At 36.6% G+C, this 18,534-nt stretch overlaps 1 protein-coding gene across 1 annotated transcript in view; it reads right to left on the reverse strand.

The window, feature by feature from the left end:
• Nucleotides 1-18,534, reverse strand: part of WDR44 (WD repeat domain 44) — a 73,306-nt gene that overhangs the window by 25,235 nt on the left and 29,537 nt on the right. The window contains exons 3-12 of the mRNA XM_087426632.1: nt 17,639-17,713; nt 12,393-13,035; nt 11,504-11,634; nt 10,269-10,364; nt 8,850-8,986; nt 7,930-8,013; nt 4,134-4,240; nt 2,975-3,126; nt 1,232-1,370; nt 427-491 (exon numbers count right to left, since the gene is read on the reverse strand). Coding sequence (XP_087282758.1) covers nt 427-491; nt 1,232-1,370; nt 2,975-3,126; nt 4,134-4,240; nt 7,930-8,013; nt 8,850-8,986; nt 10,269-10,364; nt 11,504-11,634; nt 12,393-13,035; nt 17,639-17,713 — 1,629 coding nt within the window. The remainder of the gene's footprint in view (nt 1-426; nt 492-1,231; nt 1,371-2,974; nt 3,127-4,133; nt 4,241-7,929; nt 8,014-8,849; nt 8,987-10,268; nt 10,365-11,503; nt 11,635-12,392; nt 13,036-17,638; nt 17,714-18,534) is intronic.

Consider the following 18,534-nt stretch of genomic DNA (forward strand, 5'->3'; position numbering starts at 1 on the left):
ACATACAGCAACTAGAAGGATGTGCAACTATGACAGACAACTATCTACTGGGGCTTTGGGGGAAAAAAAAAGGAGGAGGATTGGCAATAGATGTTAGCTCAGAGCCAGTCTTCCTCAGCAAAAAGAGGAGGATTAGCACGGATGTTAGCTCAGGGCTGATCTTCAAAAAAAAAGAAAAAAAAGATAAAAAAAATAAATTTACATTAGTAGTTTGGGAGCTTGAGTAATATTCACTGTCTGACAACCTTTAAACATCCCAATTTTTCTTTACCAATTCTAATAGAAGAAACTCTTGTTTCCAATGCATCTTAATTTTAATTAACTGTTTTCATGCAACTGTAATTTCTGATAAATAATAAAGTACTTTATGGTAAACAAATCAAATCACAGTATTTAACAATAGTAACCATAAAATAATGAACATACCCCTGTGTCTGTATCAGATTTTGATGAATTTAGACTTTCCTGAGAAGGCGACGGGGACACACGTCCTAAAAACAACATAATAATTGTAAAAAGACATGTACACACACACACACACACAAAAACATCAGCCAGAAATAATGACACAGTAACACCTAATTAATAGTCATAGAATATAACATTCTGGAAAAATACATCATTCTAAACAAGTGAAACATTAACTCTTTAAGCATCAAAACATTTGTTTTTATCATTTTTATATAAAATCTTTATAAAATGGCTTAACCATTTCCCCAATTTAATAAAATACTGTTAAATCCTCATTATTCAAAGTGAATACATTCTTGTCAACCATAACAAGTAGCAAGATGAACAATAAAGGGGCAGAAAGGGTCTAGGCAGGGGTGAGACTCAAGGACCACTGAAAATAGTCTTTCTGCTTCAGGCAGGGCAATAAAAAGAAATGTATAGTAACACGGTTTAACTTTTTGTCAACTCATTATCACCTTTAATTATGTATTATAACATAATGCAAGCAATACCCACAGGGCTACTCAAGTATATAGGTATACAGGGCCTCTGCACTACACCTGAAAAGGGATTAAGGCAAAAGCTTTGTGGTAGCTTGTTTCACTGGGTTTAAATGCTTTTTGCTGCTGACTTCTGTCTTACTTTTAGGTTTGTGGCTACTATGGAAAGTAGTGGTTGCTGTAAATGATTGGCAGATAAGAGGGCATTATTATACCTAAAATGTAAAAATACTAGATGTCTCCAGATTTTTAAAGCCCACAAATAAGTAAAAAAATACCTTCAGTATTGTACTTCATTCGCATATTGTTGAAATAGTCGAAAGCATTTTTTAAAGCCCATATTCTCACTACATTGTCTTGTCCAGCTGAGGCAAGTAATCGGCCACAGTGAGAAAATTTCATGGTCCAAACAGCTCCCTATGAAAACAAAGGAAGATTCAAAGTTATTACTTTAAAATTGAGACATTATTTTTAAGCCAAAGTAAAAAATTATGTCAAATTATACATACTAAGATAATGCTCACATTACTATCACCACTTAAGGCCAACAGGCCAATGGTGCTACAATACCACAAAGAGGGACTTTTAGAAGAAAGGCAGGATAAGATAGTTGCAGTTTGCTGTAATCTAAACTAACAACTTCAAGACTCCAAACCTTGTCCACATATTAATGGAAACGGAGAGTTCTGAGGTGGCCAGAAATCTCCACTGTAAAAGTACAAATCCTAGTTTGAGATCTCAGTCTCCTAGCTGAACATAACGGGGAATGGGACAGGAGGAGGCAGAGTCGTCAGCACAGCACTAACAACTGCTGACCAGGGCTGAGGGAAGAATAAGGCCCACCTCAGCACTGACCCTCACAGCACTGGGCATTTAGAAGTCTTGGAATGGTATGGTCTCATCCTGTTTTTCTCCCCAGAAACGAGGTTTCACAGTACGTGGCTAGAATTCCCAGATAGATACTGAAAACAGTGGTGCTGTGTGTGTGTGTGTGTGTGTGTGTGCACGTGCACGCATGCACGCACCACGTGTTGGAGGGATTACAGATCGTGAACCCTTAAATTGGAAAGACCAAATCCTATTACAACAAATACTGTTATAACTACTATTATAACTCACATCTACGCAGATCAAAAAGATTATCTAAATTAGAGGCAACAGCTCATTTACTGGAATAAAATTCATTTCTACAAAATTCAAGTATATTAAGAAATTTGTCATTTGGAGCCTACCATTTGGAGTCTACTACAATGAGATTTTACTTAAAACTGGAAATAATGAAAGATTTTCAATACAGTACAAGGAAATTCATCAGATTCCTTAAGGAAGTTATTATAACCAACTCAAGTATTTTATGTGTAGATTATAAGCACCAAAGTTTAAATTCCAATCTGGCTGCCAATCTGATATGTTTATGGTTGCTTCCTTCCAGTTAAGCCAATTTTTAGATTTAAAATCTAAACAGATAAATAGATCCCCTGATCAAGGACCCACAGCATCATTTATCCAAATCTGAGTTTATTACTGCCTTCTCTGTGTTTCTAGCCTTTTTAGGGAGTAACTGCAATATAATTTGTGCACTTTATCTACTTTGATACATTTTAACTGTGATAGAGAACTTGTACCTCTACCTCTCTCCTTGTTTTAGCAATCACCTTACAAAATATATTGAGCTTCTAAAATATTTGTGTAAATTATTTAAAATATAGCAGGGAATAGTTTAAACAATTTTCAAAGTGATAGACTACCCACTAATTTAACTGCTTTAAAGTCTGGTACCTTTCCATAGCTTTCTTAATAATATAGGCCTGGTGTTTACTTATTCAATAACTCACTTCTTGAACAATAATTCAGATAGACTCTTTATTACCTAGTCATTAAATCATATTAATATCAATTCACTCTTCTTGAGTCAGGCTAGCAAAATTACGTCACATAAGAAGAGATCAGCTTTACAGAAGCCCAAGTATTTCCCTCAATGGAAAAAAAAATCAATCCTGAAAAATAAAAAGGTTGCTTACCATATGTTCACCGCTAAGATCTTGCACCACTTTGATCTGATCAAAATCATAAGGTCCTTTGAAACCATGTGCTGCTTTAAATTTAACTGGTCTCGTGTATGGCATTCCTTCATCATCACTTGACGAAGGATCATCTTGATCAGTATGGAACACTGAATAGAAAAGCAACAGAAATCATCACTAGCTAATGTAGATATAGCTATCATATTTTCACATCCACTGCTTACCAAGAAAATTCATTAAATGGAAAAGCAAAATCTATTACTAAATAGCATATTGGTTAAGAGTATGGAGTCTGGTGCCAGACTGCCTGAGTCCAAATCCAGCTCTGTCATTTATTATCTGTGTGACCATAGGCAAAGGTACTTGACCTTTCGGTGCCTCAGTTTTTTCATCTATAAAATGGGGATAGGGCCGGCCCCACGGCTTAGTGGTTAAGTGCGCACGCTCCGCTGCTGGCGGCCCGGGTTTGCATCCCGGGCGTGCACCGACACATCGCTTCTCTGGCCATGCTGAGGCCGCGTCCCACATACAGCAACTAGAAGGATGTGCAGCTATGACATACAACTATCTACTGGGGTTTTGGGGGAAAAAAAATAAATAAATAAAAAAAGATAAGTATGTTGTTCTTTAAAAACAACAATAATAATAAAATAAAATGGGGATAATAATGGTACCTATCTCAGAGGGTTTTTATGAGGATTAAATGAGTTAATACAGGTGAAAGTGTTTAGAACAGTGTGTGACAAAGTACTATATAAGGGTTTATTAAATAAAACAAACAAGTACAATTATGACAAAGGCATAGGAAGCTAAGATCTATGCAAATTTACAAAATTTACCTAATTTTGAAAATATTTATAAAAACTAAAAGCCTTACAAAACTAATCTACAACTGATTATTAAAAACTCAACCCTTCCAGGTCCCCCCAGTGACAAAGTATGTACAAATTCATGTTTAAGATGCATATATTCGTTTTCTTCCTGCTCATAAAATTAAGTGATAGTGAGAGTAACAGCCTTTATGGAAATACTAAGAAATTAGCTATAAAAAAGTTTATTACTTTCAATGAAACAGAATGCTTCTTATAAACTACAGGCTAAATTTGGATGATTACAAATCAATTAAATATTCAGTTGAGATGTTCTATTCACTTACCTTCGTCTCTAACACTTTTAACTTTATTCACAGCACGTTCACCATATTCCTCAGCAAGGTGCTTTGCTCTCTTTACTGATTTTCCCAGGAACTTCTTTAATTGAGTCCTTACCAAAGGTACAAAAAACCAAAATTATTTTTTATTAATTCAACTAACTGTAAAAGTTCAACAATTCATAATCTCATTAGCTGTGACTGGTAAAGTATATTATTTTGAAATAACTTTTTTACATAAATAGTAGGTTTTTGAGTTTCTAAATCTCTTGTTCTATGGAATAAATATATTCAAGTCAATATGGCTATAAAGGAAATACACGCGCTTCCCCCCAATGTACAATATCATATACTCTAGAGCACTGGTTTTCAATGGTGACTAATAATCAGCTGGCGGGAATGGGGTGGGAAGGGAGCGTTTAAAGTGCAGATACCTGGGCCCCATCCCCAGATCATCTGATCTAGAGGGTCTAGGGTGAGGCCATGAATCTGCAACAAGTAAATGCTTTGAGAAGACTGCTGTAGAGAGTCATCCTCAAAAACACATTTACCAATAAAAAGACACTGTAAAGAGGTATTTACTTAGAAAATAAAATGCTTTGATATTTTATTAAAATACTAGGTCCCTTGTCCCTTCTCTTTCAGTTTGGGTATTTGCATGCAATACAGTTAGGCTGAGCTTTCCCAGCAGGTATTCCCAAACACAATGTAATGCAAGTATGTACCTCAAACTTCATAAATAGATCTTATTTATTGCTTTTTTAATTTTCTAAGTCTCAAATTTCATATATTAAGATTTTAAAATACAAAGCACGGTACATGATATTTAAAACTAAAACAAAATTTACAAATCAGGGGGAAATTTTTACCAATTCATGGAAGCTCATAATACTAAGGATAATATTTGAAAAAGTGGCTAAACTATATATACAAAGATGTTCACTGCTGCATTGTTTAGAATAGGTAAAAAGTAGAGATAAATTGAATTTTTATCAACAAAAGAATGGATAAATAAGTGATGACATACCCTTACAAATGGAGTACAATAAAATAAATGAGGCAAACTTCAGCTCTTTAAATATACCAAGCTTAGTCACCTCAGGGCCTTTGCACATGAGGTTATTTCTGCCTGGAACACTCCTCCTCTGGCTAATTTCTATTTATCTTTTAGGTCTTGGACCAAACAGCTCTCTCAAAAAAGCCCTCCTTGACTCTTGAGAACAACAGGTTTTCCTGTTATATACCCTCACAGCACCCCATATATTTCTTTTATAGTAATTACCACAAATGTAGTTAGATTTACCTGTGTAATTACATGTTTAGTGTCTGTTTCTCCTATTTAACTAGAAGCTCTATGAAGGCAGAGACTATGACTACCTTCTTTTTTGTTTGCTGAGGAAGATTTGCCCTGAGCTAACATCTGTGTCAATCTTCCTCTATTTTGTATGAGAGCCGCTGCCATAGCATGGCCTCTGACGAGTGGGTGACAGACAGTGTAGGTCCGCGCCCAGAAACTAAACCCGGGCCGCCCAAGCAGAGCATGCCGAACTTAACCACTAGGCCACCAGGACCGGCCCTATGACTGTCTTCTTAACTACTGTATCTGCAGCATCTAACTCCCATATCTGACTGATAGAAAGGCTACAATATATTTACTATTACTATTAGTACTGATATGAAAAGATGTCCATTAAATATTAGATATTTTAAAAAAAGCAAGTTGACAAACTACAGGCACAGTATAATTCCACTTCGGTGAGAAATAAAATTCTATGGAGAATATACCTAAGAATTAACACTGATTATTTCCAGGGGTTAGAGTATGAGAGACTTTTATTTTCTATTTTATGCATTTTTGTATTACTTTTGATAATTAGAAAACACAGATGATAAAGGATTTTTAAAATTACTATAAGGTCTCTGCTATCTATAACTCAAGTTATATTTTCAGTATAACTATAGGTTTACTACTTTCAGCAAGAAAACAGATATTTTGGGCTTTGGGGGAAAAAAAATAAATAAAATTAAAAAAAAGAAAACATATATTTTAATCATTTTAGATGAGAATATTTGTAAAATACATACTTTTGTGCCCTCTTCAATGGCACTTAATGTTCGATAAGTTGCTTTCCTTAATAAATAGGGTCAGTTACCATCTTTACTGTTCTTTAATACATAGAGGGTTTTTCAAATGGATTGTAGGTGGGCCATAATATTAGTTCCCCCCTCAGCCTTCAAGGCAACAGGGCAGAGCCCAAGGAAGCCAGAACCCTGGGCCAGTCTCTTCTGGCCATCAGCCAACTCATCAGTTGACCTCAGCATTCACTGGAAATATTACTGTGTTCTACATGTGTCATGACATCAGAAAAAGTTGAAAGCACTGCCATACGGAATGTTGTGGTATGTATGAATCCTCATCATTATTCTGATTCCTCTCTTGCAAGCAGAGTATCACCTGCCATTCTTACGTACTGACTTACATGTTGTCACAGTCTGCTGCTTCTATTTTGCTGTGAGCTCAGACACCAGACGACCAGATTTTTAAAAAATTATGTAAGAAGTAAGTATAATGGCTTTGAATACACCTGAAGAGCTTTTCCTTTAGAAAAATGACGAGCTTTAATGCATGGAGTTAAGTGACATCTCTCCTGGATGTTTATCTGTCTCCTGAATAATTCCTAATTCTCTGGTTCCTGATAGTGGCACTGCTAGACAGGCAAGCTCCAGATATCTGAGGTGTTATCGTATGGCCACATTACAGGTACATCTTTTCTAAGAATTATCCACGCTTTCTTTGATACACTTTCCACACTAGGAAAAGATCATACCACAGTGGCAAATTCACTTTGGGCCTTAGACTGAATTATTGCCAAGTAAGTGACTTGTGCATAATCAAGCAAAATCTATATGCCCACCACTGTGCTAGATGTTTGTAGGGGAAACAGAAGGATGGCATGATCACAATCCCTTTGCAACATATAGTTTAGCTGTTTAACATCTATTTATCTTGTTTTTTAAAATCAGAAAACAGCTTAAGATAACATAAAATAAAGGGCAAAGGTAAGTTATATAGACTATAGGTGTCACTGAAATTGAGAAAAGGAAAAAATTTACTGTGAACTGGAGTAGTCAGGAAGAATCTCAAGTAGTTGGGTTTGGAAAGACAAATAGAATTTGCAGAGATGAAGAGAAAGAGAAAAGGTAACTTTGAGGACAATCATGTTCTACTAACACTTCTGGTACCTACCATCAGAAAAATAATACAGGCATGATGCAAAATTTATTGACCATTTACTATATGTCAGATGCTATAAAAATGGCCAACACAGCCTCGACGAACTCGGCTGGAGGCAGGGAGTGGTGGACGGACATATAAACTGGATAGAGCAGAGATTTAAAATAGTATGGCAGGGCCGGCCCCGTGGCTTAGCGGTTAAGTGCGCGCGCTCCGCTACTGGTGGCCCGGTTTCGGATCCTGGGCATGCACTGATGCACCACTTCTCCGGCCATGCTGAGGCCACGTCCCACATACAGCAACTAGAAGAATGTGCAACTATGACATACAACTATCTACTGGGGCTTTGGGGGGAAAAAAAAAAAAAGGAGGAGGATTGGCAATAGATGTTAGCTCAGAGCCGGTCTTCCTCCTCAAAAAGAGGAGGATTGGCATGGATGTTAGCTCAGGGCTGATCTTCCTCACACACAAAAAAATAATAATAAAAAAAATATATAATAGTATGGCAGTTCTCATATTTTTTTAATAAAAACTTGAAATGAAGAAAAGGGATATACTGTAACTCACGTTTTCTGTTTTAACCTTCCACCATCAGTATCTGTTGGTTGAGATTGTAACTTCTCTTCATCATCTGACTGCGCTGCATCATTACTACAAGAAGGACAAGAAGTCACTCTAAAAGAAGTCATTTCCCCCACACTTCTCAAAAATCTGTATGTATACTTACTATAAATTAGCTTATCAGAATAAGAAGAAAAATGATGTTACCATGCTTTATATAAATTTAATTTAAATGATGACTCTGAGAATTTAAAGATGTGAGACATCAAAGAATAGAATCTTTAAGCAAGGTGCAATGTACAAAAGGTAAGTGAATGCAATTTAGGAATTTATGAAAAACCTACTACTAACGAGGCTTTTTGCTGGGCAAAACGTGCTGCACAGAAATGACAAATTAACTTGTAAATATCTTCCTTTTCACTCATCAGGCACATCATGTACTAAATTTTAAAAAGCTTTGCTTTCACAGAAATTATTCCTTAGATCTACATACATCTCACAGTAAAGTCCATCACCTCATTCTAAAGCCACTTTCTGACCCTACAAAGACAAAACAATTATTTATAAAATTTATGATTCTTCAAGCAAGATTTCAGAAGACCAGGTGTTCATTCCACATAGCTTTTCAGCCTCAATATGTTTTAATACTGTCTCTAGTATAATATAAATTATTTTAAAAGAAGAGAAACAAAATACTATGGGATTTAAGACACATATTACTTTTCCCGAGTAATTGTACAGTCTTAAGAGAGAACAAAGTTTAAGAATACATATGTTAACTAATTCTATTTTAACTCCAAATGTAAAAAAAAAAAACAAAAACAAGACTGAATGAAACCAAATTAGGGACTGTCATAGTTCATAAACCGAGGAATCTTTACCACTCCGAAATATTACAAATGATAAATAATAATATTAGGTCATACCTTACATATTCCTTAGTCCTTCTCATGATGTGTAGAGTGAGAGGATTAATACCTGTCGGCAGTTTCTCTTCCGCAAGACTCAAAGGTATTTCTTCTCCAGTATCCAGGTTCTTAATCATTACACTGGCTAAAATTTCCTGAGGTAAAAAATAACACCAAGAAGACCTATAATTTAATTATCTTTTTGAGTCTACAAAATTCTGAAATATTTAAGCTAAGGACTTTCTAGATACATTCAGTACTGTGTACAATAATTTTTAACATTTTTAGTGAGATACAATTCACACACCACAAAATGCACTCAAAGTGTATAATTCAATGGTTTTGAGTACATTCATAGAGTTGTGCAACTGCCACCACTATCTAAGTTTAGAACATTTCCACTACCCCAAAAAGAAACCCCATACACATTAGCTGTCATACCTCTTTCCCCTCTCCTCCCAGCCCCTGGCAACCGCTAATCTACTTTCTGTTTCTATGGATTTGCCTATTCTGGACATTTCATATAAATTAAATCATACAGTATGTGGTCTTTTGTGATTGGCTTCTTTCACTTAGCACCATGTTTTCAAGATTCATCCATACTGCAGCATGTATCAGACCTTTATTCCTTTTAATTGCTGAAAAATAGTCCACCTGGATGGATATACCACATTTTATTTATCCATTCATCAGTGATGGACGTTTGTGTTGTTTCCACACTTTGGCTATTATGAACACTTGTGTACATTTTTTGTGTGGACATATGTTTTCATTTCTCTTTGGTGTATACATAGGAATGGAATTGCTGGGTCATGGTAACTCGATGATTAATATTTTGAGAAACTGCCAAACTGTTTTCCAAAGCACAATAATTTTTTAAAATGTGTTTAAAAGCAACGAAAACTAAGATTTTGCTTCAAAATTTCATTCTGAATAAATTAGCCAATAGATGTATACTAAATTTTAATGGTAAGAAGCACTGAGTTTGTATATACTGTATATCATCTAATATGTATGAAAACATATATCTAAAATATCAAGTTCTTTTTAAGCCTACTTTCTGTAAAATATAGGTCTTGCTTTCAAAACATTTATTCCACCATATAATTGTGTGAAAGGGCAAGTTTAAGTCAGAGCTGCAAACTCCAGCACATTAAAAAAACAAAAACTAAGACAATCTTCAATTTTCATTTTTTCTTCTACATGACGATTATTTTTGCCTAATAGCAATAAACTTAAAAAGATTTTTATAGTAAAATATACATAATATAAAACTTACCATTTTAACAATTTTTAATTGTATAGTTCAGTGGCATTAAGTACATTCACATTGCCATGCAATCATCCACCATCATTCATCTCCAGAACTTTTTCCATCTTCCCATTATGATTTTTATATTTTATGTTTTTAAGACCAAAAAAAAAACCTAATTATACCTCATCAGTAAGCTCTCTCCCGGAGTTGGATCTAGGTCTCTGAGGGCCCATCACTTCACCTGCTATTGTCTGCCCATCAGGCGCTTTTCCATTTTCCTGAAATTATGTTTTTATAAACAGAAAGTAGATTGAGTCGACTTCTATAAATATTCAATGATTCATTACCACACACAGTTCTAAAGAATTTCGTAATTCAGATAATGGAGGCTACTGAAAATTTAAATGGAATACTCCATTTCGGTCCTTTATTATTCCCAGCAAGATGAAAAACATAGGAATCAAAACTATTGCTGCCCATGAAATAATGTCTTAGCAGTTTTGAAAGCAAATAAATGTTCTGTTTGAACCTGGCCCAAAAGCAGTTCTCTACTAGTAGAATGCTAGCCCTAAGACCGCCATTAATCAGGGCTGTACGTGTGGATATCTCGAAGGCAGGAGTTGGCAAACTTTTTTTGTAAACAGCCAAATGGCAAATATTTTAGGCTTTCTGCTTCACATATAGTGTCTGTCACATCTTCTTCTTCTTCTTCTTCTTTTTAACAACCCTTTAAAAATGTAAAAACCATTCTTAGCTTGGGGACCCTGCAAAAACAGGCCATTGCCAACCTCTGCTCTAAGGCTATGACAAGACTATAGTGTCTTATCTCCCAGTCTGCTAACCTGCCCCAACCACAGCTACCACATAAGTAACCCTCGAGTCCCAGAATTTGGCTATGGTAAAAATTCATATTATCAAGTCCTATCTATTACCTTATATATGGATATATATAGCCTAGCGTTTGAAGTTTTCTTCATGATTAGGAAAAGGAAAGTATAAAAAATAAAAGTCCCCAATTTTGACCACTATAGGTCAGGTAAATGAAGATTGTAGTTGGTGTTTATTAATATCCATAATATTACAAATAGCAGCATCTGTCGTTTTTTGAATGCCTACTACGTGCCAGGTACTTGGCACGTAGTAGGCATACTTTAGCTCATTTCATCCTTGTAAGAAACCTTCAAGGAAGGTTTTCCCCCTATTTTATCAATGGGGCATCTGAGACTCAGATGTTAAATAGCTTGCTAGAGTTGCCCAGCTACTTAGTAGCAGAGTTGGACAAGGGATGTTAGGAGGCCAGGTTTTGGGAACAAGAAAATATTCAGCTTGGAGAAGAAAGAAGATTTGACAATCAACAAACCAGCCAGTTGTAGAAAGTTGATACAGCCTATATCAAATATAACACAAATTCACCAACCTGGGCAGTAACTATTTTATCTCCACTGGTAGCACTTGCCAAATCCAGAGAAGGCTGAGAATCCTTGACTGTACTCTCTGAAGCCATGGTCGTAGTTAGGAGAGTTTCAGATGTAATATTCTCTTTGGGTACTGCAATAGTAATAATAATGGTAATAACTAATACTTACATAGGCTCTTATACATAGCTTCAAAAGTGCTTTAACTCCTATTTGTCTGATTCTTATAACAATCCTGTAAGGAAAGTAGTTCTATTACTCTTGTTTTATATAGGGGGAAACCAGTGTCCAAACAAGTTATTTAAATTCCTCAAAGCTATACAACTTATACATTAAGAGATCTAGGACTTGAATTCAAATCTTAGGTCTCCAAATCCTGTGTTCTTTTCACCACCCCATGCTGGTTTTCCAATGGTAGCAGATTTGAAGGTTTGAAGTCAGCAGAAATGTTCGATTATGGTAATGTAACTTATCAGCAATGTAAACGTTTTCACTTTTTATTACTAAAACAATTTTTTTTTGTGTGAGGAAGATTAGCCCTGAGCTAACATCTGTTGCCAATCCTCCTCTTTTTGCTGAGGAAGATTGGCCCTGGGCTAACATTCGTGACCACCTTCCTCTACTTTATATGGGATGCCGCAACAGCATGGCTTGACAAGCGGTACGTAGGTCCACACTAGGGATCCGAACCTGTGAACCCCAGGCCGCCGAACGAGTGGAGCATGCAAACTTAACCACTATGCCACCAGGCTGGCCCCTACTAAAATAATTTTTATAATTCAGTCATCAACATGATTGTACATAGGATACACTGAAACAAAATCAGAAAGTTAAACATTTTCAATTCCAAAATCTCCCCACAAAAATAGTTATTTCTCAATTAATACTTGCCATCTAGATCAGGCGTTTTAAGAGCCTCAAACTCCAATTCGCTTTTCTTTTTTCTTGGTGGTGGAGCAGGTCGAGATGGAGGTGGGGGTCTAGGAGGTGGGAAATTAGTTGGAGGGGGCGGGCGTGCTGGAACAGGCTTCTTTGTACTAGCCACTATATCAGGTTCTGGAGTAAGCTGTCTTGGGGGTTTGGCAGGAGCCACTTCTTCCACAGCAGCAAAATCTTTAGTAGGTAAGGAGTTTGAGGACGCAGGTTCTAGAATGTCACTTCCTTTGACTTCCATGGTTTCTTTGTTCAATACTTCTGTTTCAGTTTCAGGCACATTAACATTAAGCTGCTCAGCTGAACTTATTTCAGTTACCTTAGTGGTTTCATCTACTGGTTTCTCACTGGTGTCATCAGAAGGAAAACATTTTTTTGACTCTAATTCAGTTTCTTCAAATACATTCTGACTCTCCGCCTTTTTGGAATCTTCCTGTAGTACTTGATCTATGGCTAACAGTCCAGGTATATTGCTAAGATCTGTTCCTGCCATGATAGGACTTGCAGTGGCCTGACCAGAGTGTCCCTTTCCTTTGGAATCCAAAGAGTCATCTTCAAGCTGTAGGACTTTCTGACTCTCCTCAATAATACTTTCAATAATCTGATGAAAGGTTAAAAAGTAGTTTTTTAAAAATAAAGCTAATTACAAGAACATAATAACAGTAAGTACTGTATAAATGATTGGCTATGTACCAGACAATGTTCTTAACACTTTACATATTTTAATCTTTTCAACAACCTTATGAGATAGCACTCTTACTATTATATGAAGGAGGGAACTAAGGCACAGAGGGATCAAGTGATTTGTCCAAGGTCACAAAGCTAGTAAGTGATGAAGCTGGCATAAATCCAGGGAGCTTGGTTCCAGAATCTGCACTCTTAACCATTATAATAGGGAATCTGTGTAAGTAAGTGAATCACAAAATTTCAATCAATCCTGTAAAATACAGTTCAAATCTAAATTTACATTCAGACTTTTCTTGTCATAGTTCACTTACATATTTATGCCAAGTTAGCTGCAGTAACAGCCTGCTGGTTTGAGTCTCATAAACAAAACCATGAAAATCAAAACCACCTAGTACAAGAATTCAAGTTGTTTAGCTCTGAACTCAAGCCTATGACAGGAAAAGCCGGCAGATGTAGGGAGAGTAACATTCTTAAACAGACTATGTCTAACACTCCACTATTCAGATAGATGGCAGGACCACTGGAAGAGTTCAAACACCCAGCTCACCTTGCTTTTTTTCCCTTTTATTTCTTATCTGTAGCTGAAAAACACAGACCGGTTTTCTATGTCTTCTACCAACATTTAGAAGAAAATATATTTTCTACCCAGTCTTGTCATTATTAACACATTAAATCTCCCACCCCACTTATCTTTCCACCATGCCCAACCATTCTGCTTCTTCAATTCCTTTGCTCCAGAAAGTTAACAGAATGTGTCACAGAACCATCCTGATCTGGCTTACCACCAATTCATGCTAACTTGAACTGGATAATACTGCTGTTCAATAATATTCATTCCTCACTTCCTAGCATATTCCATATATTAATTTTTCTCAAGCTTCAAATTTTTATCCTAAACTTACTTCACTTTTACCAGAGAAATATTTTTCTGTGTGCGTGTGAGGAAGATCAGCCCTGAGCTAACATCCATTCTAATCCTCTTTTTGCTGAGGAAGACCGGCCCTGAGCTAACATCTATTGCCAATCCTCCTCCTTTTTTTTTTTCTCCCCAAAGCCCCAGTAGATAGTTGTATGTTATAGTTGCACATCCTTCTAGTTGCTGTATGTGGGACGCGGCCTCAGCATGGCTGGAGAAGCGGTGCGTCGGTGCGCGCCCAGGATCCGAACCCCGGGCCGCCAGTAGCGGAGCACGCGCACTTAACCGCTAAGCCACGGGGCCAGCCCTACCAGAGAAATATTAACTAGACTCCACTTAATTTGTCAGTTAGGTGGTTACTGGGCACTGAGTACCTTAGTGATAACAGAAGCCAGATTACAGTGGGTTTAAGAATGAATGAGAGGTAAAGACATAGAGACAGCCAGCACAGTCTACATACTCAAAAAGTTTGGCTATAAATGGAAGAGGCTGCAAGAAAGTGATCCAGGATTTTTATAAGTTGAGGGGAAGGAGCCAATGGAAAAGAAGATAAAGTTCTAGAGAAGAAAGGAAAAAGGGTCTACTGTGTATTAGACCCAGTACACACATTTTCTATTTAATCATCACACAGGCCTTGTGAGGTAGCTAGATTCTCATTCTTCTACAAAAAGAGGAATCGGAGGTAAAGACATTAAGAATTTTGCCCAAGGTCCTACAGCTAGTAAACTACAAAGTCAAAACTGAAATCCAGGTTTTTCTCAAAAATCTGGTGTTCTTTATATTATACCATGCCACTTTGGACAGGAAAAAAAAAAGAATACTAAACTCTCAGCAATGACACGAAAACAAGATAAAAGATAAAAACAAGTTTGCAGGTAAAGGAAGTGAGAGATGATGGAAAGGAGTGAATTCAGCCTTCTTAGCCTCTAATGCCCACATGCAGTAGGAAACAAGGTTATCTGCTGAAAGTGAGCGGGATGCAAGTGGGCTTAGTGAACACGAGATGAATGTAAAGGTTTGAAATCATCACTATGCATATTGGAAAGGCCTACACCATAAGAGGGCTTAAATGAGGTCGAAAATCATGTCTTCCCTAATCCCTTATCTGAGAATAATCTCTCCCTTCTCTGAACTCCTGTCATTCTTACTGTCCATTATAGTATGAACTATAATATAAATACAAGGTAGTATATGGGCTAGCTCTGTATAAATAATTTCTCCACACCAGATAATTAGTTCCTGGGAAACAAGACCCATGTTTTCTACCTCTTGATATGCCTCCATAGCACCTATTTACAGTGCCTAGCCCTCTATTTTTTTCTGAGTTTCAGCGGTAGCAAACAGGAAAGACCAAGAGAACAGTGAGAGAATCAAGACCAACACAGAGATGATCATGCTAAAGCAACTACTTGCTTCACATCACCTCCCTGCTTCAAAAAACTCACTGCTTTCCCAGTGACCATGAAATAAAAACCAGATGTTTTAGCATGACATAAGAGACATTCCCAGAACCTGGCCCTAACTTTGGCCTCTAGACTCATCCTCAAGCATTCTGCACATTCCTCCTCTCCTTGCCTTTGGTTATGTCTTTCCTCTCCCATCTCTGCCTGCCCCAATCTTATCTATTCATCAAGAACCAGCTCAGATGCTACTTCCTTCATGAACTCTTCCCCATTCCTCCCACGAAGCAGGAAGTAGTCTCCCCCTCTGTGTTCTTACAATAGCTTGTAAGTTTATTTGAACACTTATTACATTTAGTTTTGTGTTTATCCAATCTCCTCTACTAAAATGTAAGCTACTGGGAACAGGGATTGTATTCTGGTCAAGGATACATCCCCATAGCCTTTATCATTAATGTGTGATACTTAATTCAACTGAAAAGGCTAGAACTTAAAAAGTGATACCTAGAGTCTTATGAATCACTCTACTGTCCCATAGTGTTTACTCACTATTTTTTCACCTTCTATTCTCTCCTTAAAAGTCACCTTTTTTTTGCTACTAACCATAGATAGTTACCCATTTGTAATTTATCCTAAGAAAAAAATTCTTAAAAAGGGAAAGAAAAGCTCTAGTGGAAAAAATAGAAACATTTCAAGTTTTCAATAATAAAAATGGCTAGATACATTGAAATACATTTGCTTGATGGAAACTGATACATAAAGTGAAAACTGAGTAATGAAATCATGTAGAAATATGAAAACCTAAAAACGCTAAGAGGAAAAGGTAGAATATAAAATTCCATCTATACTACAAGTAGGCATTAAAAAAAAAAAAAAAAAAAAAAGCAAATGAGTCAGAACCAGAAGGGAATGCTGAAAAATCAAGACAGCTATTTGTTAAATGTAGAATTGTGGGCAATTTCTGATGTAAAAAAAAATGGTACCACTCTTGTTATCTTATTTATGCTGATACACAATCCCATTTCTTCCAAAAATGAAATTTTTCCTTTTAAAGGAAAAAGTATAATCAATATTAAAACATGTAGTTCATTATATTTCTAAATTCCATAAGGGTAAAACAACGGATCTCCACAGGGGGCGATTTGGCCCAGCACCCCTCCCCAGACATTTGGTGATGTCTGCAGACATTTTCAGTTGTCACAATGGGGTAGGGGTGGGGGGAATCTACTGACATCTAGTGGGAGAAGCCAGGGATGCTGGTAAATATCCTACAATGCACAGAGCAGTCTCCCCACTTCCCTCCACAACAAAGAATTACCCAGCCCAAAGTGTCGCTGTTGAGAAACTCCAGGGTAGAGAATGTGTCCTCTTGTTGGTCTCTGGAAATCTACTAGCTAGAACAGTGCCTGGGGCACAGACCGCACTGAAAACTAGTATAAATGAATGAACACACACCATCTTTTCTCCTTGGGTTTAATCCTGATACTGTAAACTATCTATTGTCAAATTTTTTTTTTAATAATTTTATTTATTTATTTATTTTTCCCCCTAAAGCCCCAGCAGATAGTTGTATGTCATAGCGGCACATCCTTCTAGTTGCTGTATGTGGGACGCGAGAGGCTGGAGAAGCGGTGTGTCGGTGCACGCCCGGGATCCGAACCCGGGCTGCCAGCAGCGGAGCACGCGCACTTAACCACTAAGCCACGGGGCCGGCCCCCCGTCTACTGTCAAAATTTTTATCTTGTGCTCAGTCTCTTCTAGTAAACAAAACTCTGAAGCTTCATAGAATCAATTCTTTAAAAGGTATCAAAGGCACTATTACAATAATGACTTATTGTAACCTCTAACTCCTAAAGACATCAGAATTTGCTGCACTGAGCTTTTCAATACCTTTAACTCTTGGTAGTACCCTCAAGAGTAGCTACAGCTTATTCTAATAAAAATACAAGCATAAAAAATAAAAACACATTATAAACACATTATAAAACATTATAAAACATTGGATAAATTACCGATTAGTTTGATAATGAAATGACTTCTAAAAAGCCTGAGGTTATCTTCAAACACAAATTTAACAGATTCAAGGAACATCTACCACATACAAAGCACTACACTAAAAGAATATAGAAAATTCTCCACTTTAAATATACCATATAAATATGACATCTGCTAAACTAATATTGACATTATATTTTACCAACCTTTTTAGACACATCTTGTTTCAATTCTTGTACAGGGGACTCACTTCCAAGTTTGTATGCAGTGTTCTCTGTTTCCTATTTTAAAAAGAAAAGAACAGAGATCAAACAACATCTTTTCTTTAAAACTCTGTTTAAAAATAGGTATGAATTAGGAAATATAGCATTAATAAAGCAATGGCCCATAGAGGGCTTAGACGTTTCTATACTGATAAATGTCCAGAGATTTTATGCCAACTGGGACAATGAGATTTGCATAAGAAGGTTACCAATCAGCGATTTTCTATTTTTCTACTGAAACAGGATATTTTTCCTTTAAATGTGCCCAACTTTTTTTTTTTTTTTTTGAGGAAGATTAGCCCCGTGCTAACATCTGTTGCCAATCCTCCTCTTTTTGCTGAGGAAGATTGGCCCTGGGCTAACATCTGCGCCGATCTTCCTCTACTTTATATGGGATGCCACCACAGCATGGCTTGGTAAGTGGTGCATCGGTCTGTGCCCAGGATCCAAACCTGCGAACCCCAGGCCACTGAAGCAGAGCACGAGAACTTAACCACTACACCACTGGGCCGGTCCCAAAATGTGCCCAACTTTTTAACATTAAAAAACTGTAAAGGAACACAAGAACTACTAAGTATCTTTGTAGCTTAAAAAGATTAAGGATTTAAGCAAAGTGTTGAACGAGAATTGTTATTTTTCCCAAAGTATTGCTCCATAAATATGCATAAATATAAAAGTACATAACGGAAAACCACATTCAGAAAATAGTTTTCTTAAAAACGCTACATGCCTTAGATAAAAGGAATCAAGACTTAATCAGAAGTTAAATGAAGTCCCCCAAACAGTAACAGATGCAAAAAATTAAACCCACCAAAAATACATATATATCTACGTATACA

The sequence above is a fragment of the Ceratotherium simum genome, chromosome X (assembly GCF_057802395.1).
Source record: "Ceratotherium simum simum isolate JZ-2026a chromosome X, ASM5780239v1, whole genome shotgun sequence".
NCBI lineage: Eukaryota > Metazoa > Chordata > Mammalia > Perissodactyla > Rhinocerotidae > Ceratotherium > Ceratotherium simum.